Below are 24,217 nucleotides of genomic sequence, written 5' to 3'. Positions count from 1 at the left end.
TTGGCACAGAGGCACCGAGGACGTTGCCGGGCCTGTGCTGAGCTCGTCTGCCGTAGTCAGTGGCATCTGTAGTCTTGGCCCTTGAAGAACAGGACCTCGCTGTTCTGGTGTTGCTTCCTTTGAGGCTGTTCTCAGGGCTAGTTGTGCTGACCTTGAGGGCAGGACAGGAGGGTGGTGCTCTCCAGCCCCTAGTCCCTGCCTGCTGAGGTGGCAGCCCACTGTTCGGCTTGGGGCTGTGTCGGGCAAGGTCCACCTAACAGAGCTCTTCCCTGCAGATAGTGACACGAGGCTGCGAGACTGTGGAGATGACCCTGAGGAGGAACGGGCTGGGCCAGCTTGGCTTCCACGTGAACTTTGAAGGAATCGTGGCTGATGTGGAGCCATTCGGCTTTGCCTGGAAGGCTGGCCTGCGCCAAGGGAGCCGCCTGGTGGAAATCTGTAAAGTGGCTGTGGCCACTCTGACCCATGAGCAGATGATCGACCTGCTCCGGACTTCCGTGACGGTGAAGGTGGTCATCATCCAGCCACATGACGATGGCTCACCCCGCAGGTAAGGCCCAGCAGGCCAGGCAGTGCCCACGTCTGTTGAGCTCTTCACAGGTCCTCTAAATTGTAGTTGGGTTTCTCTGTGGATGGAGTTGGGATGTCTGCCACTAGAGCAGCACAGGATGAGCAGTGGAAAGGTCCTTGCCGGGTTCTGAAGGAGAAGTTGTGACTTCCTAAACAGCCTGACGGGACCCTGGCAGCATGCAGACCCAGGGAAGGGCCCTGGCCAGAAGGCCTGGCCCATAAGGTCTGCTTTGTGAGGAGACCCTTCCAACTGGCACTGCCACCAGCAGGCCACTCAATTCTACACAGCGAGCCGTTTTCTGTGGCATGACATCCTCAGTAATAACAAAGACGCCCGTGACCACTACTGTGTATCTGGGGGACTATATCTCCACTCCTGCCCTGTGGCCACTACCAATTATGCAGATGGCAGCCCCAGAGGTATTCGTCGTCCAAGGGTTCTCATAGCCACAAGGGACACAGGAGAGAAGTGGTGGGCTGGGTGTCCAGAGGTACACAGTGGATAGAGGGGGAGGAGAGGAGGGGACAGAGGAGAAGAGGAGGGGACGAAAGAGGAGGGGAGGGGAGGGGGCTGAGGAGGGGGGCAGGGGAGGGGACTGAGAAGTCGGGGGAGGAGGAGAGGAGAAGACCGAGGAGCAGAGGAGGAGAGGAGTGAGAACATGGCGCCCATCCTGGGCAGGTGGTGGTGGCTGGTGGTAGGTGTGGCAGCTCCAGTGCAGTCTTCATCCTGGCCCAGGTAGAGGCCTCTGGGCTGCCCGGGAGCTTTGGCCTTGGAGATGGAGGGGCTCAGGACCCAGGTCCTCGCCCAGGGGCCTTGGGTGGTGCTCATGAGTTGAGCTTGCTATCTGTGGGATGGGGCTGTGTGACCCCCACCTGCTTGGTTGCACGAGCCCTTGTGAAGTGACGTCCTGGGGCAGTTAGGGCCTTTTAGCATAATCAACACACCGGTGTTTTAGTCGAGGAAAAAAAAAAGTTTTAGGATACCCATCATACATTCCCCCAAATAGCAGGACCCCGTGCTCCCTGGACTGATTGGCAGAGGTCAGCGGTCTCCTCCCCACCTCTTCCTGTGCTTCAACCATGCTGTCCAGGGTGTGTGCTCTGCAAGGCTGCAGGTGCCCTGCCGAGCTTGGAGTGCACCTGCACTTTTTCCATTCAGTTGGTCCCACGTATCCGATGCCATGCCGTGGTGGTCTGCAGCAAGCCGGCCGGTCTGTCTCCCTCACCTGTGCTTACTGTGTAGGGTCTGCGCGGTCTGCTTCTGTCCACCCTACCACTGGCTCCCACTGACTGGCAGTGCCTCCAGTTGGCCCAGCATGTTGGTGAACTGCAGGTCGGGCCAGTTGAGAGGCCCCCAGGAACCCCAGTGCCACACCAGGGAGACAGCAGGCTGCTGCTTGCTACCTCACCTGGTCCTGCCCTCCAAGGGTGCCTGACCACACTTGGGGTGTGAGTGCTCAGAAATTGAAGAGAAGAAGCTAATTCATTGAGAATAAGACTTGGAAGTAGCAAAGGGAAAATCTTTTAGGACTTATTTTTGAGTAAATTTTACATCAGTTGTTAGAAATTTTCCATATGGTGAGATGTATCTTCTCTTGTGGAAGTATAAGTTACGACCTGGTGAGATCTTCGGTGCTGGAGGCCTGTTGCTGTAGAATGGAACAAAACCACTTTCATGATTTGTCTTTGGGTTAAAAAATAACAGTTCTTGCCAATTTCTAAGATTTTGGTCTGTTGTTGCTCAGTAAGAAAATTTTCAAGCTTTTAAGAGATCTAGTTAATAAAAATGGTCATTTTATTTGGCATTTGCAACATATAATCTTAGAAGAAAAGAATTTCTTAAGAAATACTGAATTGTTTTTCAGCTAAAACAAATAAACACAAAGTATCATTCAAAGCTCTGGCTATCATGTGTTTTCCCAAGAGCACGTCTTTCCTCTGAGAGGACCATTTACCCACTTGGTCTGCACACAATAATTCTTGTTTTAATGCAAATTCTCTTATGGAAAATAGCCAAGGTATTTCTTTAGTGATTTTTCTCTGTTTCCTAAAAGTCTCATAAAAGTCTTTGCCTGAGTGCAGGTCTCTCCTTAGTCTTGAGTGACTGTGCTCTGGATGCCATCTGTAGTCAGGCTAGCCTGTTGCCTGGCATTCAGCGTTGCCCACCTGCTGCATACGGTCCTGCAAGAGGGGCATGTTGGCCCAGCCAGTGGCTTTCACTACCTTCAGTCAGGGTCACAAGTCCCTGTGCATCTGAATCTGAGAATCTTCAAGTGTGGACTTTAGCTCCTTTGGGGCTCGTTCTCCATCTGCCGTTGTGTGGTGCCTGACAACGCTGCTGTGAGCGTTGTGCTCCGAGCAGCGTCCACTGTGGGTTAGGCAGCTGCAGAGTGAGAGCCACCATTCCCTGGGCCCCCTGCCCAGTGCCACTGCTGCGCTGTCCGTCCTGTGCTGGAGGGTGGAGAAGAGAGCAGCCTCACCCAGTTCACCTGGAAAATCACAACACGGCCCTTTTAGAAGCACCTTCCCTTGGCTCTGTCACCTTATGGTAAACTCAGGGGCCAGGCTTTAAGACACACTTGGTGCGTGGCATGGAAATTACTTCTTTCTCCTCTATTTCTCAGATTGGTTCTTAGTGTTTGTCAGGGAGGGAAAAAAAAAATCATTTAAATTGATGGGGATATGTGCGTGTACACAAAAATAATTTTTCCTATTAAGCTGTTCTTACTGTAATTGCCTAGAGAACTACAGAAATGGCCAGTTAATTGCAAGGTATATTAATAAGCATCATGAAGTATGCTTCAGTTCCTGATGTCTCTTACAGGAATCAGTAAAAGAGTAATTGACCTGGAGCCCATCTGCTATGTCAGCAGCAAGAGAACCCTGTCATTTAGCCTCTGGCTTTAGGCTGTCCCCAGGTCAGAGATGCCTGGTTATGGCTTGGAAGCAGATGAATTAAATGGAGTCTTTCTTAGAGAACCTTTTGTTAGATCAGAAGCCACTTGCATTTTGAAGTCCCCTTTCCAGCTCAGGATGAGGACAGTTTACTTGAAAGAAAGGCTGAGCCACCTTTAGCTTTCCTCGGGGAATTCCAGGGAGTAGGGGCAGCGAGGACCGCTCTGGGAATGCTTCTTAAAGGGTTGCCTGCTGGGGATTGGTGAGTAAACCCACTGACATGGGGATTGAAGGATTGGCAGCACTTGGGGACAGCACCCTTCCCATGGAAACGAGGCTCTGCAGGCAGAGGGCCTCTGCACAGATGGGTGGAAGAGTCGCACTTCCCCAGACACTCCCTTAGGACCTGTCTTGTTTTTTGGAGGGATGGTCCACAGTCGTTGGTGTGGCTCAGCCTGTGTCCCTCAGAGCTGAATGGATTCTCTCCATTAAAAGGCTCTGATTAACTGAAGTAGCAGTTCCTCAGAATTATGCATGAGTCCCTACACACTGCCAGTAGATCCAGCAAGTACATCCGGTAATGCAAGTAGAACCCTTGCTGTGTGCTGTTTCACAGGATTTTTCATGCTTCATTGATGTGTCACCCAGACGTATTTTTTGTATAGTGCAGAGCGTGGAAGTCTCCTTGGGTTATCATGAGTCTGAGTCACTGTTATCATTCTGTAAAGTTGGCAATTAAGTCCTCATCTTCTGCTTTACTACCGTTCAGCCCCTAAAGTGCCCAGAGGATGGGATGAGGAAAAGGGAGGATGACCCAGTCCCGTGGTCTAGGCCCCACTGTGAATGCGTGGGTTCCGTCACAGGGAGGTTTGGATCAGAACGCTTATTTATATAGAAATTGTGCTGTGTCTGGTACCGTCTCACGGACCCTCCAGTGAATAGCTTATTGTGGAACAGAGACAACTTGGAAGCTGCAAAAGCAGCTGAGTCCACTCACCATCTGATCCTCCGCTCAAGCTCCACATTGTGAGGTTCTGCTTGTTTTCTCCTCCAGGTAGGAGCATGGGACACAGAACCAAGCTGGACTGCCCTTGCTCGCTCACTGACCCTCAGCAGGTGGGTGCCAGGAACCGTGCCGGTCACTAGGCCATGAGCAGGACAGTGTTTCCCCGTGTCGTGGACTCTCACAGTCTGGAGTACAGTGCTTCCTGTTCATGTTTTAGCTACTTAGAAATGGCTTGCTTGCACTCGAGTGAGAACTGGTTACTTAGCAAGGTTCTCAAGCCAACACAGAGGACGCCTTCACCTGCTTATCTAGTCCCTACTCTTTGGTGCCCTCGCCCACTGGCACTTTGCACTTGGACTTTGCTGAAGGACTGAGGGGGGCGGGCGGCACAAGGCCTGAGTGCTCTATTAGGCAGACAGCTGCCCCGGGCTGGCCAGGCTGCACCCAGCTTTGATGGAGGACAACGTCGGGTGCAGGTAGCTATTGGGCACCTTCTCTGTATAACCTCTAGGTATTAGAATATGATGCAACATTATTCCTGCTCAAGCTTTCAGAGAACAAGGAGAGGAAGCGGCTGTTTCACAATGAGCTTTCTGAGCCTGACCCTGGGCTGTGATAGGCCCTGGGGCACCAAGGTTACCCCTGTGCTTCCAAGCAAGGGGAGACAGAGGCTGTTGACTCAGCACCAGAGGCCTCACTGCCTGTGTCGTGGGGACACTCCCTGTCAGCTGAAGGCCTCCCCCTGAGGACTGGCTCCAGTGGGTTTGTCGTCTGTGCCTCCTCCACATAGTGTCCGTGTCTGAACTTGAGGAAGGTGTGGAAACGGGCGTTCATGTTTCCTTAGTACCTAGTTCAGGTCTAACGCCACCTTCCCCTTCACGGTGATATTGCTATGTAGCAGAGAGCGTCTGTGGCTCTAGTGAAGGAGCATCAGTTCCCTCTGTGGTTGTGTTGGGTGATTGGAAAGAGTGTTGAGCTGTTAGGCTGTTAGCACAATAGACACTAAAATGATCAAACATCCCTGAGGACTTTAATTTCTGGGCTACAAAGTATATGGTGTTAAAGGAAGCAGGTCCTTTAGTTGACAGGGATCTGCTTTGTTTACAGAGATTCCTTTAGAACCTAGTGGACATAAAGCACAATGTGGGCATACTACCCACTGCACCTAGTGGGAGTGCAGCAGAACATGGTCCCTGTACCTGCTGCACCTAGTGGGAACACAGCAGAAAGTGGGACATCCCTGAAAATTTGCCGTTTCCTATTGGTGCCCTGTTTTTGTAAAAGTGAAAGTGGTGTGTCTATTTGTAAGGAACTTCCTCACCTCGCTCTGCGGTTCTCAGTTTCCGAGCTGCAGGCTGGTTTCCAGCGCAAGCCGCCTCTCTCCAGTGGAGGACAGTGCCGCAGTCTGGCTGGGCATGAGGCACTTGTAGGTTCAAAACAGGAACTCCTTATTATCCGAACTCGCCCAAACCCCACCCACGCGGCCCTTCCAGGAACACCACCAATTGGAAATCCCTCCTCAGGCACTTCCCCAACCAGTGCGAACTCTCCAGGAATCCCCGCAAGAACTCCAAAGTAGCGGGGCTTGAGGCAGCAAAGGTCAAATACACAATATAATCAATCCAGCATCACAGCAATTATATATTAACTCAAATCATCATCTCACCTTTCAAACATTCCCTCTGGCAAATGCCAGGTGTCATTCTGACTGGGCAGTGGCTCTCAACAGGACAGCCTGGCCTCTGAGGCTCCTTAGGGAGCACAGGAAGCAAGGTGCAGCCCAGCTGGCTGCAGCACCATGGTCCTCACAGCAGCCCCGAGGCTGAAGCCAGACTTCAGAGCCCTCCAGGGCCACCAGGCCCACTCCTCTCTCAGGTGTCTGAATGCTGATGGCAATGGAGGTTCCTCTGGGACACTAGGGATGCTAGTTGAAAGGAATGGGTCCACGTAGCTGCAATCACAGGGACCCTCCTGGTGTCCCTGAAGTTAGAGCCTGCAGACACAGGGGTGCTGTGCACTGTGCAAGAATGGACACCACCTCTCCTCTGGTCTGCCCAGAAGCCAGGAAATGGGGCTTCTGGGGACCAAGCAGAGGAGAGACCTGGGAGAGTGGAGGAGTTCGTGGGGGTATGTCCCCGGTGCAGCACAGAGCCATCTGAGGACGCCTGCAGTGCTGAGTTCAGAGAGACACATGGTGCCATTTTCAGAACACAGCTGTGAAAGGGAAGGTCCCCCGAGGGTCCCAGCCAGGGAGCTTCTTGTCACTCCTGCAGGGTTGGGCTACCACATTTGGAGAGCATGCTGTCTAGAAGGGTATGCTGGTGAGAAAGTTCTGACTCAGAAATGTCACCGGCTAGGCAAGAAATGTTAAAATAACACTCTAATCCTGAAGCAGAGTCTGTTGGCACCTACCTGGCATGGCAACCAGGTCCCTGACTCCATGTGCACACTTGTTTTGGAACAAAGAGGGAATGGTGTGCTCGTGCGGGAGTCACCCTGCACCCTGCCCGGGGTTCTGAGTGTGGGAAGCACGCCTGAGGACCAGTGCAGCTCCATCCATCCCCAGCCTGGTTGCTCTGTCAAGGGGGAGCCCAGCGTGTGCTTCAATGAGCTCTGAGTTTAAGGCTGGAGTGTCATCTTGATGTCCCAGGTGCACAAGATTAGCAGCTCATTTTTTCAGAAGTATCTTTTTGTCTTATGACCTCTGGTCTGTCTGGGTCCCAGTGGAGCCTTTTCTACTTAGTCCGAGGTATTCGCTGCATGTCCTTCCACAGAAGCCCCAGAGGAACAAGGCTGACCTGCCCCGGGTCCTGAGCAGAACCAGGGACAGGGTGGGCATGAGGGCAGGTGCAGAGACACCTCTGTGGGCGCCACAGCCCTCTGCAGAACCCTTTCTAATTCTTCCTCTGTACCCCTGCCTAGTTCCCTACATGTCAGTTGAGCTTTTCAACTTATCACTAAGGAATTCTGCATACACAGGAGCAAAACTCAGCTTAAGGGGATCTAGTAACCTTAGCTGGTGTCTATGGCGTTGGGTATCTTAGTCCTGAAAGTAAGGTCCAGTTCTAAAGTCATGTTGTGACAGGACTGGACAATAATATTGATTTTGATCCTAAGATAAAACCCTTTACAAACAGCAGATGTTTATTAGGGTGCAAGTGCAAGTTTTCAGTATTCAGAAGCCCTCACGTGCACAGCCTTCTGTGGGAGGGCTGGAAAAAAAAGACTTTGCCTGGTTCCTTCTGGTGTATGGCACAGGTTTCTGCCAGCTTGCTCATCAGCCTGATCCTGATGGCTTGGGTATGTGATGGCCTTCTCCAGTGCTCGCGTCAGAGTGCCTCACAGAAGCCTGTGGTTTGGGCATGCGGTGAGCAGACAGCGTTACTTAGCAGCCTGTCTCCCTTGCTGCTCCCTCCTATGAAGCAAACCAAAGGAACATGAAGCCCGAACAAGCACTGGAGGCACACGGTGCCTTCTGGTCCTGAGCCAAGGGCTCACGTTTCTCTCCTTCAGAAAACAGGCCCAGGACTTAGTGTCCGTGGGGTCGGTTACAGGTTCCTTGACATTCACTGCTCAGAAAGCAGCGGCCTCAGGGACCCCAGTGCCCAGGTCACCTGAGCCTCCAGCCACCCAGCGTCCCTGAGGGTGGAGGCAGGAGGAGGCTATCTGGGTGCTCCGTGTCCCCTTGCTATAATATCCCATGTTTGTGATTTCCAGGTCAGTCACTGACCATGCAGAAGAATCAGTAGTCCCAGGTGCTGTGGTGTCCAGTGTGAGTCCATGAGGAAAAGCCACAGCCTTGCCAGTATTTTGTTAAAAAATAAAGCCGTCTAGTGTAAATTCGGCCTCAATGAGTTTGACCTGTAAGTAACTGTTGAGCTTAGTTCAGAGATTGTCAACTGGAGTGAATTTTGCTCTGGGGAAGGAAGTAGAGCAGGAGTGCTATGGCAGAGTCTGCTGATGGGCAGAGAATGGTGGCATTGAAGTCAGGGGCTCTAGCCGCTTGGCGGGATTCCGGAGTCATCTTCCTCCTCCTCCTCCTTGGCTCTCTGAGGACAGTAGTACCGTTCCATTCCCCACCCGTGAGTCAGGACAGAGTCTGGTTTTTCTCTGTCCCAAGCACCAATTACCATTGATGTGACAGTCCAGCAGGTGTCTTCATCCAATCTTAAGCACGTGACTTCCACGACACCTGTGCCATCGCTCAGCTGTGGGGAGGACTTCCTGTGCCTGCCTTTCCTGCAGGGCTCCTGTCATCTTGAGAGCTCCTCTTAGACGCGGAGGCTGAATCCTGTGACATGTTTCCCAGTGGCTCTTCCTCCATCATGGGTCCCTGGGAGCCTGGCACCCTGGTCTGCACATCCCCGCGCTGGGGTTTTCTGCAGTGCCTCCAACCAAGTCCCCCCCACCTTTCCTGTTTCTTCTCTGCTTGCTAGATGCTGGACTGGCCTCTGGTTTTCTAATGTTTTCCCTCCTGTTCTTTTTGGGACAGTTCTAGGTTTACCTTCCCATTGTCGTAATAGAATTATAGTTTTAGATTCAGCATCATGGTTTTAAATAGCAAGAGTTCTCCTTATTCTCTGAGACCATAGGGCTTGGGTGATGGCGACTGCACGTCCCCTTGCTCATCTTGGGAGGAAACATCCTGCGCAGGGCTGGAGGAAGGAACCCTGAGGCTGGGCCCTTCTTTCTGGGACAGCCTGGCTCAGCCTTACTTTCCTCCCTGCTGCCTGTGGTGCTCCAGGCCTGGAGGCTGCATCCTTCAGGAGTCCTGGCTGTCGGCTCTTGCCTCAGAGGTCGGGTTGGGCTGGCTGCCCAGGTGCCCTTGGGACCTCAGGCCTGGAGCCAAACTTCCCTTTGTGGTCTGCTTTCTAAGCAGCCGCAGGTCTTTAGCTCCCTCTTTTCATGGCCTTGGCTATGCCTGGTACTCACCTTCTGTGTATCTCAGGTCCTGCAGGGAAATAGCCTTGCATCTGGGTTTTCCACCTGCATGCCTGTGGCCTTGGGCTCTGCTAGACCTTGCTGTTCTTCCACTCCCCTTCCAAACTGACACTGTGTTTTAGTCTCTGGTATCTTCCTGTTCACTTCCTGTTCACAGTTGAGGTGGTTTGTCTCGTTCTTGTTTTTCGTGATGAAGTCTGAAATGCTTTTACTGCATTGATATTGGAGGCATGCTCTTTAAGGGAGTGGTTCCCTGCTCTCGCAGAGTTAAGGGTGACTACTGACCTAGAGTGTCTAGGGAGAGGCGCTGGCCTTAGATGCCAACAGCTTGACCAGCATGGCAGATGGAGTATTTGCCCAGTGCTCAGATCTAAGACTGCCCTGTCTTCTTGTGCCCTGCCCCCTGCCCCCTGCCCAGTTAGCTCTGCAGACTGGCTGGGAGCAGCTTGATTATCTGTTGGCACTGGGCAGTTATTGGGAAGCTTGGGGATGTCTGACTTGATCCTGCTTTCCAGGCTGAAGGGTCTTGAATGACTGGCGAGTCATTTGATCACATGGGTGGCTCTCTAGGAGGTGACCTGGGGGGGCTACAATGTTAGTTTCAGAGAGTGATGTGGTAACTAAGACCCATACCAGCATTGGCAGAAGGGCCACTCAGGCTTTCCTGGACTGTGATGGCTTTGCAGATTGTTTTTCATGTTTCTTAAGACTCTATAGAAAAGCAATATGTGACTGGTTTCTGGAAACATAGTTACAGTTTCAAATATCTGTTCCGATTCCACAGATGAAGTATTTACAATCCATTATAGTTTCTCACCATGGTCAATATTCTTGATTTCACGTGTACATATTAGTTAAAATCGACTCAAGCTGACCCTGGAAATCTGCAGACTCCCTAGAAAGGCAGGCTGCATGTGTACAGTGCCTGGCGGGAGCACCTGTCAGCTAGCCAGAGCCAAAGGCACATTGCTGAACCACACCGACAGTCAATCCTGGACTGTCAGTAGGGCCACCACGAGCCAGAGACAGGGCCTCTGCATGCAGTCACATGGTTTGTGTCCAAAAGGTACCTTCCCCAGGGGCAAGTGAGCCCTGAAGTTCAGCTATTGTCTGCTGTTCGAGCCTGTGCCACCCAGGGTACCTGTATGGACACACACCTCTTTTTACATTCACACCATTGCTGGGCTTTGGCAGAGTTCTGGTTTGGCAGAGTTGGCAAATCTCATGGGTGAGATTTGAGCAAAGTTGGGATTGGCAATTGCTAGGCAGGAGCCTTGAGGGGGACCAAACAGTTGGGAGAAGACAAAATATGAGCAAGGGACTATGGGTAGGCCAGGCTATTGATTGGCAGGTTCTTCTATAGCAGGAATATTTAATTTTGGATTTTCTGGTAGCCTTAACAAAAGACTTAATATCGCCAAAAATGCTACCATTTCAACATCCTGTAGTAAGATAGTAGTAAGAATTTGTACTTTTTTTTTACACTTAGAGTATCTCCAGTCAGAAGTTAAATTTTCAACTTAAATGCTTATTGCTAGATTACATAATACTTACAGTTGAAAAGCGTATTCATATTCCCAGGTTATTCCAAACATACTTGATAAAATGAATCCAAGCATCAATTTTAAGATAAAAACTGTTGAGAAAGAAACCCTTTCCTGTGCCCTGCTCCTTGTCCTGTGGCATAGGGTGCCTCATGGACTATTAGGCAGTGTGATCCTGGAGGTGCTTGGAAAAGCTGTCGCTGGGTAGTGGCCATCAAGTGAGACCCCAGGGCCATGAGTAGGCACTGAAGATTGTAGATGAGTTCCCTGTGGGTGTCATAGGATGAGGAATAGGAAAGGACAGAGGAGCCAGGCCTGGTCCAAGTGAGCTGACCATGGCCACTCTGCACCCCCCATGGGGCACCTGGGCAGAGGGAGTGTTTCTCCTACTTGTGGGGCTCTAGAGCTTGGAGGCGAGCTGGGCTTAGTACATTGTGTTCATGCAGAGCTGCTTGGAGGGCTGGGCACAGGTGACGCGGTTGCACAAACAGAAAGTGGGCTCCACATAAGAGGATCCTGGAGCTGGCCACATCCCTGGTGGGTGACTCTGAATGGGGGTGCAGTGTGTCTGGCTTTGAGTTCCTTGAGTAGACAGCACTGCTTTCCCCAAGGTGTTTAACTCTGAGTGACCCATAGTGTTGGAGAGACCACAGTGCCAGGCCGGGTCCTTCCCCTGGGTACCCAGGTTTGGGCAGCAGTTCCTTATCCACTCAGGAGTTGTGAGTCTCCGCAGCCATGCCTCTACCCACTCCTCCCCAGCATGGGTGATGCCTGCAGCTGCACAGCAGCCAAGGAGGGAAGAACTAAGAGCCCCCCAGGATGTGCTGTGTCCCTGCTTTCGGTGTGACCTAAGCAGCTCTGGCATCCCCCGAGCTGTGTGTCAATCTCCCGGGGGAGTGAACCCACTGCAGCTCCATGAGGCCACCCCCTCACTGTCTCCTATTGCCCTGACAGGGGGTGTTCAGAGCTATGCCGAATCCCCATGGTGGAGTACAAACTGGACAGTGAAGGCACACCCTGCGAGTACAAGACCCCCTTCAGGAGGAACACCACATGGCATCGGGTGCCCACCCCTGCCCTGCAGCCCCTCTCCAGAGCCTCCCCTGTGCCCAGCACGCCTGACCGCCTGCAGTGCCAGCAGCTGCTCCAACAGGCCCAGGCCGCCATCCCCCGCAGCACCTCCTTTGACCGGAAGCTGCCTGACGGTACAAGGTAACGCTGTCCCCACCCTTGGGAAGGCTCTGGTGGACCTGGGTGGGAGCGTGGCAGTGTGGGGTCCTCTCTCTCAGCTTACGCTCTATTCCATCAGCTTATTCTGAGCATTGCAGTCCAGCCCTTTCCTGGCCCTGCCTTGGTGCTGCCCGGGTACTGAAGAAAGGCTGTCATGCCCTCAGGGCCGCAGCCCTCTCCTTCATTGGGCACCCACCCTCCTTGTCCACTGGCCCTCCAGACCATCTTGGGAGGATGCCCAGAACTGTTCTGTATGCAGTTCTGGAAAAGCATGAGCACATCTGGGTGCACAGGAGACAGACCCCGCATCTGAGTGTGGGTGCCGTGTCAGGAGGCACCTGGAGCATTAGCAGCTCTGCTTTGCTTCTCTCATCTCTGGCAAAGTGAGTTGATTCTAAAATCAGCTTTCCAGTGAAAGAAGACATGTATTTCCAGTGAAGTCCAGGAGCACTGGGAGCTGCCCTGTAGAGAGTGTCACAGTGACCCTGCTCTGTGGGATCGTTCGCCCACGCCTGCTGTCTTCACTGCGGCTTTCAGAAGCGGGGACTTTCTTGGCATGGCTTGTCAGGTGCTGGTCTGACTGTTGCCAGCATAGGCCAGAAGGCAGCTGCCTGGGCTCGAACTCGGCTCCGGGGTATTTGATGCACCATTCCCTGGGGCCTGCTGCTCCCCTCCGCGCCCCTCATCTGGCAGATGATCCTTGATCAGGGCATGCTGAGACTGGATGACCTATGCAGGGGAAATGACCCTGAGTAAGCCTGTGGAAGTACTGACCAGGTCCACCCAATAAATGCAAGGTCATCCTGGGCCTTCTCAGTTGGTTCTTTCCACAGATGCAGGAACACTTGGCTCCAAGGTCAGAGCACCCTTACTTCAGTAGAGCTTTGTGGATTCCAGGGAACCGGGAGATTCTCATAGCCAAGGAGACAGACGTACATCCCATGAAGTGTGTTTTCACAAATATCACTCATTTTTTGTGAAATAAAAGATAAACAAGATTCTATGGGGGCTGGAGATGTGGCTCAAGCGGTAGCACGCTCGCCTGGCATGCTTGCGGCCCGAGTTCGATCCTCAGCACCATATACAAACAAAGATGTTGTGTCTGCGGAAAACTAAAAAATAAATATTAAAATTATCTCTCTCTCTTAAAAAAAAAAAACAGGGAAAAGATTCTATTCAGTAGATGTGTGAAAACAAATAGTTTTGCCAAATTTCAGTCTTGCTTTCTGCGTAGCTTCTGGTGGGGAGCCAAAGCACAGCTGGCACCGAGTTCTGTGGCAGGAGGTAGTGGTGTTTTCCTGACTGCCCGAGGTCGTGCTCCTGGTCTTCCCTCCTTCACTGGGAGTTACTCTCTCTGCTTTAAATCTCCAAGTGGAGGGCTGGCCCGTACGTCTTTCCTATGTAGATAGCCACCATAAACGTCAGAAGTCTCGGGATAGCACCTGTTTCTGGTTTACGTCTGTGTGGTTTTCTTCCTTCTCTTCACTGTGAAAGTGAAGTTTAATGTCCAGCAGTTCAGGGTTGGGTGCCTGGCGGGCACTCAGTGCCCTGTAATAACTCTGCTCTGCCTTTCAGAAGTTCCCCCAGTAACCAGTCGTCCTCCAGTGACCCCGGACCTGGTGGGAGTGGACCCTGGAGACCACCAGTGGGCTATGACGGGTACTGCTTGCTTACCTTTCTGCTCTCCCTGAGAGGAACCAGTGTGGCTTGTTTTAAAGCATTTACTATGCACCTCCTGCACACCTAGGCCATTTGGGGAATGTAAAAATGCCAGACCTGCTTTCAGTGAGCAGCGGGTACAGATCAGAGAGTGCGCCTCTTCAGCACAGACAGTGCCCACGCTCTGAGAATCAGAGAAAGGGAAAGGGTTAGGGTCCCCATAGCTGACCCCCGTGGGGAAGCAGCAGAGGTCACCTCAGCACACCTGGCTGAGTGCGCCCAAGGCAGGCACTATTTCTGGGAGATGGCAACCCAGGCACCACTCGGGCTGCCCAGACGGAATCCACTGAGGCCACGCCCTGGAAAGGTGAGTGGCCTACTCTGGCCGCCCCACAGGACAGAGGCTGCACCCTGATGCAGACCAGCACAGTGGAGGCCTGGGCTGGGGGCTTCAGCTCTCCTCCTTCATAGCACTCAACCCTTGATCTTTGAAGTAGACTCTGTGTGTGGAGGGCAGACAGAGTTCCCAGGAGTTGTGTGGTGTTTCTGGATAGTTACGTACTAACAGGGGAGGTTTTCCTTCCTTGGTATAAGTTGCAAGCCTTTTTCTGACTTTCTATGCACCAGGGCCTGTGACCTGAATTCTGGAAGTAAGGATCACATCGTAATGTGAATAGTTTTCTTTATTTCTTTCCCAAGATTATATTTTCCTATTTTGGGATTCCATGAAACAAAGCCCACTTGGATATAATCTAGAGTTAATCGTATTTTCTTTTCCTTAAGATGATTTAACCAACAGATGTGTCAGTGTTCTGGCCCAAGGGAAGCAGCCAGGAGCAGGGGGTCCTCCCAGGTGGCAGGGCACTGGCCTGGGAGGTCACTCCCCCCTGGCATCCACAGCACTCTGTCCAGTGCCCTGGACCTGCAGCACAGACAGACTCCCATCCTTGGTGCTCCGGTGTCTCTGGGGGGGTTGGGCTGTCCAAGCTGTGTGTGTGTGTGTGTGTGTGTGTGTGTGTGTGTGTGTGTCCTGAGGGCAGCTTCCTTGAGGGCGCTGTGCCACGCAGCCCCTGTAGAACCCACACACTTGTCCCCACCCATCCCTGCCCCAGCAGGCTGGTGAGAAGAGTGCTCAGCTCTGCCTTCTTCCCAGGTGCCAGTCCCCTCTGCTGCTTGAGCACCAGGGCCCAGGCCCTCTGGAGTACGATGGAGCCAGAGAGCGAGAGGATGCCATGGAAGGAAGCAGGCACCAAGGTGAGAGTGACCGCTGGTGCTCCTGGCCTTGCCACTCCCTCTCTGCCATCAGGCATTCATGCCACCCATGACCGGTGGGCACCTCCTCACCAAGCTGAGAAGACCACCTGGGGCTCCTAACAGGAGGGTGTGACTGGGGGCTGTGGTGGCTGTGGAGTTGGAGGTGGCTGTGGTGGCTGGAGTGGAGTGGTAATGCTTGTAGAAGTGGCAAATGTTCTCTGTGGCAGTTATTCTGTCTCCTCTCGTGGCTCACCCACTGGGAAGACCCAGAGCCACAGTCCTGTTCGTGTTTACAGAGCCTCTTGCTGGCTCCTGCCTCCTTCCTCCTTTGCTAACGCTGGACTTTGAGACTCGACTCCTCTCTTCACATGGCAGAGACCAGATGGCACGGCCCACCTTCCAAGGTCCTGGGCCCCTACAAGGAGCGAGCCCTACAGAAGGACGGTAGCTGCCGGGACTCCCCCAGTAAGCTGTCGCACGTAAGTCCTGTTCCAACAGCCTTCACCTGGGTGACCGAGCTCTCGGCACACAGTAGGGCAGCACCATGGCCAGCAGTGCTCAGGGGGCCACACAAGGAAAGCAGGGTGATTTGGTTCCTGAGTTGGGAAGGACCTCAAAGAAAGGTCGTGCTGTTAATCACTGGCAGAGCCAAGCAAGGTTATAGCTCAGCCTCTCAAACCTCAGAGAAGCCATCGCAGGTGCCATTTACAGAGCAGTCACCAGGGCCCTGTGGTGATCACAGCCACTGGCACGTTTTCTGTCCCACACTCGCCCACTGTGCCAAACACCCCAGGAGGCGGCCACACTGGAGACTGCCCGGAGGCAGGGCTCTGGCTGGAGGTGGACAGAGGGTTTTGTCAGCGGTGCCTAATGCAGCCCCTGCCTTGGAGTAGCTGGCACAGGCCCCTGCGCCTCTCCTTCCTCTCCACGCGTCTCCAGCCAGCCCCCAGTGGTCTCCTAGCAGCACATATGTTCCACCTGCTTGCGGCCAGCCTCACTGTGTCCACCCGGCTCTCGCAGGGCTCTGGCGAGGGAGGCACAGCGGGAACATCCAGGTGCAGCCAGAGGGTTGGATCCGTGTGGGGATCTGAAGGGACAGGGAGGAGACAAGGCCAAGCCACCTTAGGTAGACCTGCTCCTCCTGGTCTGCCAAAGCCCTCTGCTGGTGTCACAGGATCCGTCGTGACATCCGTGACTGCCTGAGCACAGGGCAAGCTAGGGACCCCCAAGGCCCCGAGCCCCTCTCAGAGCTCTGTGTCTTCAGCTTCAGAGTGGCTTGGCCTGGGACCCCGGAGCGCAGGTCTGCAGGGCGCTTCGCAGCTGCTGGTGCTCTTGACGTGTGTCACCTCTTGGTCTGCACAGGAGCCTTGGGAGCTCAGTGCAGCAAGCACAGGGGGCTGTGACTGACCCAGAGGCCTGTCGTGACCACACCTGGGTCTCCTGCCCATACCGTCACTTGTCCCAAGTGTTTTCTGCATAAACGGCTGCCCCCTCCCTTCTGTTATTGTCACGTGCCAGTTCACAGAACCCTCACAGGTGACATCATGGCCCTGCTTTGGCGCTTCATGCACCAATATCAGGAAAAGACTTACAGAAAAGATGCTCATTTAACTTAAACTGCTAGACACATTATGACTCAGGGACTCTGCACCCACCCAGCCCGTGTGTGAGGAGAGTAGTGGGCACAGGCCACGCCCCAGCAGCTGCTCTGGGTCGGCAAGAGGCAGCTAGCCCAGGGTTTCCTCTGAGGTGCTCTGTCCCCTGCCCCCAGATTGGCGACAAAGGCTGCTCCAGTCACTCCAGCAGCAACACGCTCTCCAGCAACACCTCCAGCAGCAGCGACGACAAGCCCTTTGGGTCGGAGGACCTGATGGACCCCGAGTTGCTGGGGCTGACCTACATCAAGGGGGCATCCACTGACAGCGGCATCGACACGGCTCCATGCATGCCAGCCGCCCTCCTCGGCCCTGTCCACCTGACGGGCAGCAGGTCTCTGATCCACAGCCGGGCTGAGCAGTGGGCTGATGAGGCCAGCGTCCCAGGGCCTGAGGACGAGCAGGCTAAGATGTACGCCATGCGTGGTTATGCCACCGCCATCGCCACCGGCAGCGCCACCGAGGGCAGCATGGGTGACCTCAGTGAGATATCGTCTCATTCCAGGTGAGCCTCTGCAGGGCTACCCCTGCTGTGCCTCCCAGCCCTGGGGTGCCAGGGGCCTGGGGCCACTGTCACATTGGCCCAGCTGTCTGTCTTCAGAAGACAGGCTTGTTTCTAAATCTAATTGCCAAGGTAAGTACATTAAGTCATGTGTGTGGTTTATTTCCCCTTCTCTTGCTTTAAATTTGAGGGGAAAGTCAGTGGAGATACTAAGTGCTCCAGCCAGGCCACTTAGATCTCTCCCAGTGCTACCTGTGACCGCCCGCCCCCCCCCCCCACACACACACACACACATACCTTCGGAGAAGAGATAGGGCCTGTGCAATAACAGGGACTGAGGGGAGTGTGCACCAGGGACCCAGGGCCCCGTGTGCAGATGTACAGCCTGCCCTGTTCCTGAGGCCTCACAGCAAGCAGGATAGACCTGCCACCTCGGGCATGCTGGCCACAGTTCCACATCGGGCAATAAGCAGTTGGCAGTGGGGACTTGAAACAGAACAGATACCAGCTAAATCTACAGCCATACTGGGGGCAGATGTTGCTTACAGAGTTAGAAGTGGCTTTGACCTCCCATCTGGTTTTTCTGTCTTTGTCTTCAAAGACCAGGCATAGACCTGCATCTGTTTGATTTGTGGACAGAATCGAATGGTATTTTCCTCCCTGTTCCTGAGGCTTCCATAACTTGCCCCAAGTCACACTCTGACTTCTCTGAACTCTTCTGCTGCTGGGCAGTTAGAAGAACCCGCGGCAGGGCAGTCCTCCAGGCACCTAGTGCAGCTATGAACTTTTCTCCAGGGGTGATCCTGGTGGCCCATGGACTTCACAGGCCCATGGAAGGGAAAGCCAGTGGAGATACTAAGAGCTCCAGCCAGGCCACTTAGGTCCCTCCCAGTGCTGCCTGTAACCCCCCACCACCACCCGCAACACACCTTCAGAGAAGAGGTAGGGCCTGTGCAATAAAAGGGAACGAGGGGAGAGTGTGCCTCTGCCACCTGCCGACCTCCTGTGCTCATGCCCCTCTGACCCTAGGCATGGCTCGCTCCCCTTAGGGTCTGCAGAAGAAACAGACCCCCACCCGCTCAGATCTCCACGCACGTCTCTGGCTTTCATCATTGTGGCGCAGGATGCCATTGCCTAGGGCAGCAGGCTTCTGCCAGGCTGGCAGTCTGACCAGCAAGCCGTACACCTGAGCAGTGGTACTCAGGAAGGGCTGTGTGATCCTGTGGGCCACGTTATCCATGTCACCATGCCCTCAATACCAACGACTGGAAGTTGGCACAACAGTGCTAACATGGGAAAGAATGCATGCAAGGTGTAGTGCCAGCATTCTAGAAAGTTCCCCAGCCACAGGGAATCTTTCATAATGATGTCACTGCTAGTGAGCACAGATTTCTGCTGTCTCACTGATCAGATTGACTTGGTTCTTAGCATTAAATTTAAAATATGTTACTTTATGGAATAAAAGACATTTTTAATTAAGTCTAAATTAGAAAAGTATGTCTTATAGAATAAATGGAAAATACATATGCTCAGGTCACGCTAAAAACATTGCATATTTTGAAAAGTGTGGAAGTATGAATAACCTGGACAGATCAGTGTATCATGTCTGCCATGACTGGTCACTTCTGTGCAGCAGGCCTGTTCCTAGGTGCACCCTTGGCCTGGGGCTGCTGGAGCCCAGGCTCTGCCTGCTCCCTTCTGCTCCCACACATAGCCGGCCGCCCTCTCTGGGTCCTGGCCAGCTGTCATTGGGTGTCTAGGCGGTCCTGCAGCTGCTGTCGGTAGGGTGCAATGGTGCCTGCGAGTCTGCGCTGGCCTCTCCTGGAGACTGGCCCCTTGTGAGCCTTCCCTCTCGGGCCTCACTGTTCCTGGGCTCTTCCTGTCCTTTCAGTACTGCCTCCTGCAGGGGCACTCAGCTTGCCCATGGGCTCCTGGGCCTCTGCAGGTGAGGCTTTCCAATAGGCCTGTGGTGGAGAAGGCCACCCTGCCTCTGAGCCCAAGCCTGCTTATGAACCAGGACCCCAGAAAGGCTGGGGACCCGCTGGCTCTGCACCAGCCACTGGCTCTGATGTCCTCTGCTTCGTGTGTTCTCCCCTCAGTGGTTCCCACCATTCAGGAAGCCCTTCGGCCCACTGTTCCAAAAGTAGTGGGTCTCTGGACACATCCAAAGTCTATATCGTGTCTCATGGTGGCGGTCAGCAGGTTCCCGGCTCCGCGTCCAAGCCCTACCGCAGACAAGGGTCAGTCAACCAATATGTCATTGGCTGGAAGAAGGCAGAGGACAGCCCACCGCCTGAGGAGCCTGAAGTTACAGAGTGTCCCCGGTAAGGTGGCTGACTGTTCTCTGGACAATGTTGGACATTTTGGAGATGGGGAGGGAATATATTTTCTAAGAATAATCAAGAGCTATCTTTCTAAATGCTTTAAATGTTGATATTTGTAACTCTTTTTCAAAGTCCCCATTTTTCTTAACTTTTACATTAAAGAAAAAAACTGTGTTCTTTGCTCTTATATCCACAAAACTGCCTTCATTAGAAAAGGCATGATCATGTGCCCGGTGGTGTGAGTGTGTTCTGTCATTGCCAAGGTCAAGGGCAGTTGGAATCTCAGTTGGTGGCAGCACAAGAGTCTAGCAGGACTTCTCATTTCCTTTTCAGAGTTAGATTTTGTGGGGCAGAGAGGGAGGGAAGCTGTGTGTACGTGGGAAGAGGAGAAGTTCCGACACCCTGTTTGTAAGGGTCATGCCAACGGCTGATGCCTCTGGGGGACAGGTGAGGAGATGGCATTACAGAGTGCTGAGCAAGGCCAGCTCAGTCACTGGGCTGTTTGCTCTCTGTTCCTAACTTCAGAAACACTGGGAGCATACGAGAGTGTTGTGAGGCGACTGAGGGTCTCTGTGTGGTCTGTGAACCAGTGTCACTCTTTTGATCTGATGACCCCAGCCAGGCACTGTGGCATATGCTTGCAGTAGAGCATCACTGGAGCCCAGGAGTGTGGCACCAGCCTGAGCAACATAGCAAGACCCCATTTCAGAAAGGAAGAGGAGGAGTTGGTGATGCCGTGTCTTAAAGACAACTATCATGTTGTTGATCAAGGGAAAGTCCTCTTAGGGCTAAAACTGGATTTGAACTCTTAAAAAAAAGTCACGTCAGTAATCACTCCTCAGGAAGGAAGTCTCATGCGCTCTGTGTTGTAGGTGTGGGTGTGAGAGTAAAGCCTGGGGTCTCCACCGCAGGATGTGAGGGCTCCAGGTCATGCACTCCAGGCTTCACTAGCTTCCGGGAAGCACTTGTAGAAGTATTGGTGACATCACGGCAGCACCCCGTTACAAAGGGCTCCCTGCGAGGGTCAGGTGTGAGGAGTGTCCCTGGACAGTCCACCCAGAAGCCAGGGTCTGTGTGTCTCACGCTGCTGGCTCAGCACCCCCTGCATCCAGAGGAAGGGCTGTGGATCCCTGGGCAACAGCAGGCACACCCAAGGGCGTCTGTCCCTACCACAGCCCCTCAGAGTCTCCACACCCTAGTGACCGAGGTGGGGCAGTTGGCAGCCCCGCTTATGCTCTCAGACATGTTGGAGGGAAGGGGCTGCAAAGTGCCTTCATCCTGCCCCCATTTCCTAGAGATGATTTGAGGTCAGAGAGATTATTTCCACCCCTGACCCAAGTAAGTGCTGGGACCCGGGGCTGGAGCTCCCAGCCAGCGTGGCAGCTCACCTGTCAGGGTCACAGGCACAATCCAGCAGCCGTGACTCTGAGGTGAGGGTTGCAAAGGGCCACACAGCAGTGTCTGGAGTTTGGTCTTGTCACTACAGTGGGTCCTGGGAAATGGTCAGCCACACCCTGACCGAAATTCCATGTGGCTCTGACATCACCACGTAGTCTTTAAAAGCCTGTGCAAAGCGAGCCCACCAAGTGTTTTGCCGGCCACAGAGTCGGGTTTGGAGCGTCTCTGCTGAGGCCTTCCTGTCGTTATTCACTCTGCCCTCTGTCTACGTGCCCTGCCCAGTTCCTGGATGTGCCCTTCTCCGCACCACACAGCCCTGTTCCCACCTGACTACTGCATGTGTATGTGTACAAACACACTCCCAGCCCAGGGCCCTTCGGGGGCCGAGCTCTGCCCACTTCTGTGCTCTTAGTGACTGACACAGACTAAACCTTTGTTTACACTGGTTTAGTTAATTATTTATTTAATTTTTTAAAAAATTAGTACTATAGCAGAGAAGGCTAGTGATTCTATTCCTACACAAACAGAAGAAACTGAAACAACTGTGACCTAGGTGTCCTCTTCACCCACGCCATTACCAGTGCAGCCTAGGTACCTCCCACATCCTCCCCAGAGCACAGGGCCTGCGGCAGGAGCACTTCGCAGCCCTGGGGCTCAGGATCAGAAGCCTCTCTGTAAAGCCGCACCTTGGTTCTCCCCGTGAGGCTGTGCAGAAGCCTGCCAGGTCTTGGGTTCTCTGTCCTTTCATGCCGTTCCTCCTCATGATGCTTTTAAAGTTTTGCAGAGCTGCTATCAGTCCTATCTGCTCATATGGCCAGTGTAGCCTATCGAGATGGGAGGGGTAGGGGGTCTTTCCAATTGCAGGAGCAACACAGGAGCCATAGATGGTTCTGCTTGGTTCTGAGCAGGCCTGTGGCTGTTTCTCAGTCTAAGAATTCTCCAGAGGCTGTCACATGCAGCAAGGTGGCCTCATTTGGGATAGAGTGGCATTTTGACTCATTGTGTGCAGTCAGCTCTACAGCTCACTGCTGCTTTAGGCTGTGAATTCCTGGGGCCTGACCTTTCAGGCTGCATAACAAAGACCATCCACCTCTGGAAAGTCCACTGCTGACCACCCTGCATCCCAGGACTCTTTGGCTGCCTGGGTTGCCTTTTCACAGTCAACCTTTCCAAAATGAGTCTCCAGTTTTCCCTGCAGAAGAGCTGAAGTCAGTAATGCAGCTCAGCAGTCCTTCGTTATGCATAGACACATTTTCATATCCTGATAATCACGGGAGACAGCTGCTTTATTGATCCAAATAAGTTTATGAAGCTACTGATAATAAAACATGCTTACACACACCTGTGGTAATTACTCTTAAACTGCAGGCTCCCCAGGTGACCTTCTGCAGCCTGATAGCCACTGCATTGGCCATCAGCCTCAAGAGGGGCCTCTGTTTTGTGCTTCAGAGACCAGCGTTGTTGCAGAAGACACGCTCGTTCCTGATGTGTTCTCCAGCCTGTCTCCCGACAGCTTAGGCAAGGGAAACATGGCCTTATTTCTAAGAGTTGGCACACTTTTTCTCATCCTGGGCTTTGGGGATCTGGTTTGTTTCTGCATTATTTAGAAGTCTGACTTCCCAGTTGACTTGTGTAGCATGCGAAGCCGTGTGAGATTTGGCACACTGGTGACCACAGTGACCCAGAGAGTGGCACAGTGGCCCACCTGGCCACCGGATTTCCTTCTCGCCACCCAGGCACCTGATGAATGGCGGCTCCTGACTCCCTGTCCTGTTGTGTCAACAGGATGTACAGCGAGGTGGACGTCATGTCTACAGCAGCTCACCACCAGGCAGTGGGAGATGCCATCTCAGAAACTCAGCACGTCCTGTCCAAAGAAGATTTTCTGAAACTGATGCTTCCCGACAGCCCCTTGGTGGAGGAGGGGAGGAGAAAGGTGAGCAGTGTCATGGGGTTCTGGAGTTACCGGAAACACTGCAAGCAGGGTTGTGGCACCACGAGGGTCCAGGGAACGACCCCCACTCCACCATGCCCCATAGGTCCTCTCCCAGGGCCCTGCCAGCAGCTCGGAGCAGGATGGCCTTGCCATTGGTGGTTCCTGGAAGGTGAACTAGCTGGGGCTCAGGAAGAGCAGCTTCCTGTGGCAGGCAGAGCTGGGAGCCAGGCAGGCTGCCTCTGGCCCCAGCAGTCGTCGCCTATGTGGCTCCTTGCAAGTGGTATGGCTTCAGGGTCCTTCAGGCAGACGTAGAGTGACAGTCAGAACTGATGTGTGCAGAGCCTGGCACGTGCCTGGACATGGCCGCGACTAGTCCTTGAACTTCACACTGCCTGACGAGCCCTAGCCTGAGCCCCCTCCACCTCCACCTTCGGCATGCATATCCTGTTCCAGAAGTGGGCGGGGCTCACCCCAGCATTGGACCTGGCACTCTGCCGCAGAGAGGTGCACAGAGGTCCCAGGGAAAGGCATGCTCATTGGGCCTCTCCCCCACCCCCTTCTCAGCAGGGCCTTCTTTTGCTTACAGGCAGCAGCAGGGTTGCCTATTGTGGGTGGTTTTGGCTGCGTTGTGATTACAGTCTCTTAAGCCACTTTTTAAAATAATACAGAGTGAGGTAACTGAGCCCACTTGCCCTGTTCTGCAAATAACTGAGACTTAGATGATGAAGTATGAGATGCACAGAAACGTTTGGTGCCAGAGTGCAGAATGGAACCCCTCAATGTAGCACGGTGCCCCTCCTGTCAAGTTGAGGGTGGCGAGAGGCGCGGCAGCCACCTTGCCTGCAGCCGGGGAGATGGCTACAGCAGTCCTGTGAGCGCCTAGGCAGCACACCAGGTGCCACCCCACAGCTGCTTTAATCTTGCCTGCTGCGGTGGCTCTGGGGAATCTGCTGGTAATATGTGATGGGATCCCAAAAGAACTCGTCATAGCAAATCTTTTTTAACTGTGCTCAGGTACAAGTACAGACAGCTTTTCTTGTAGGGATAAACTTTTTGATGTGGGTTTTTTCCTCCTATGACAAACCACCACCTACTTATGGTACAGGTTTAATGCACCATGGTGCTTGCTCCTCGTCGGGAGAAAGGGCTGACAGAAGGGGAGCAGCACCCAGGAGAAGCACATTAGCCTCCTGCCACGTTCACACATGTGGACACCACTTGTCGTTGCATGATGTGGGCATGCTGGCTTCACTGCTGAGTGGGAGGCCATGGAGGAGCTGGACACCAGGTGCCCTGACGTCCC

General features: G+C 53.4%; 1 protein-coding gene across 4 annotated transcripts in view; it reads left to right on the top strand.

Moving 5' to 3' along the window:
* Positions 1 to 24,217, top strand: part of Sipa1l2 (signal induced proliferation associated 1 like 2) — a 134,393-nt gene that overhangs the window by 92,331 nt on the left and 17,845 nt on the right. For 3 of the 4 annotated variants that reach the window (XM_027948033.2, XM_071619825.1, XM_071619826.1), the window contains exons 9-16: positions 276 to 550; positions 11,911 to 12,168; positions 13,762 to 13,845; positions 14,999 to 15,099; positions 15,475 to 15,578; positions 16,871 to 17,259; positions 19,356 to 19,580; positions 22,764 to 22,914. In XM_027948033.2, the coding sequence (XP_027803834.2) occupies positions 276 to 550; positions 11,911 to 12,168; positions 13,762 to 13,845; positions 14,999 to 15,099; positions 15,475 to 15,578; positions 16,871 to 17,259; positions 19,356 to 19,580; positions 22,764 to 22,914 (1,587 nt within the window). The remainder of the gene's footprint in view (positions 1 to 275; positions 551 to 11,910; positions 12,169 to 13,761; positions 13,846 to 14,998; positions 15,100 to 15,474; positions 15,579 to 16,870; positions 17,260 to 19,355; positions 19,581 to 22,763; positions 22,915 to 24,217) is intronic. The other variant, XM_071619827.1, reaches the window with a different exon arrangement.

The sequence above is a fragment of the Marmota flaviventris genome, chromosome 12 (genome assembly GCF_047511675.1).
Source record: "Marmota flaviventris isolate mMarFla1 chromosome 12, mMarFla1.hap1, whole genome shotgun sequence".
In the NCBI taxonomy this organism is placed as follows: domain Eukaryota; kingdom Metazoa; phylum Chordata; class Mammalia; order Rodentia; family Sciuridae; genus Marmota; species Marmota flaviventris.
This window is presented reverse-complemented; position numbering and strand designations above follow the sequence as displayed.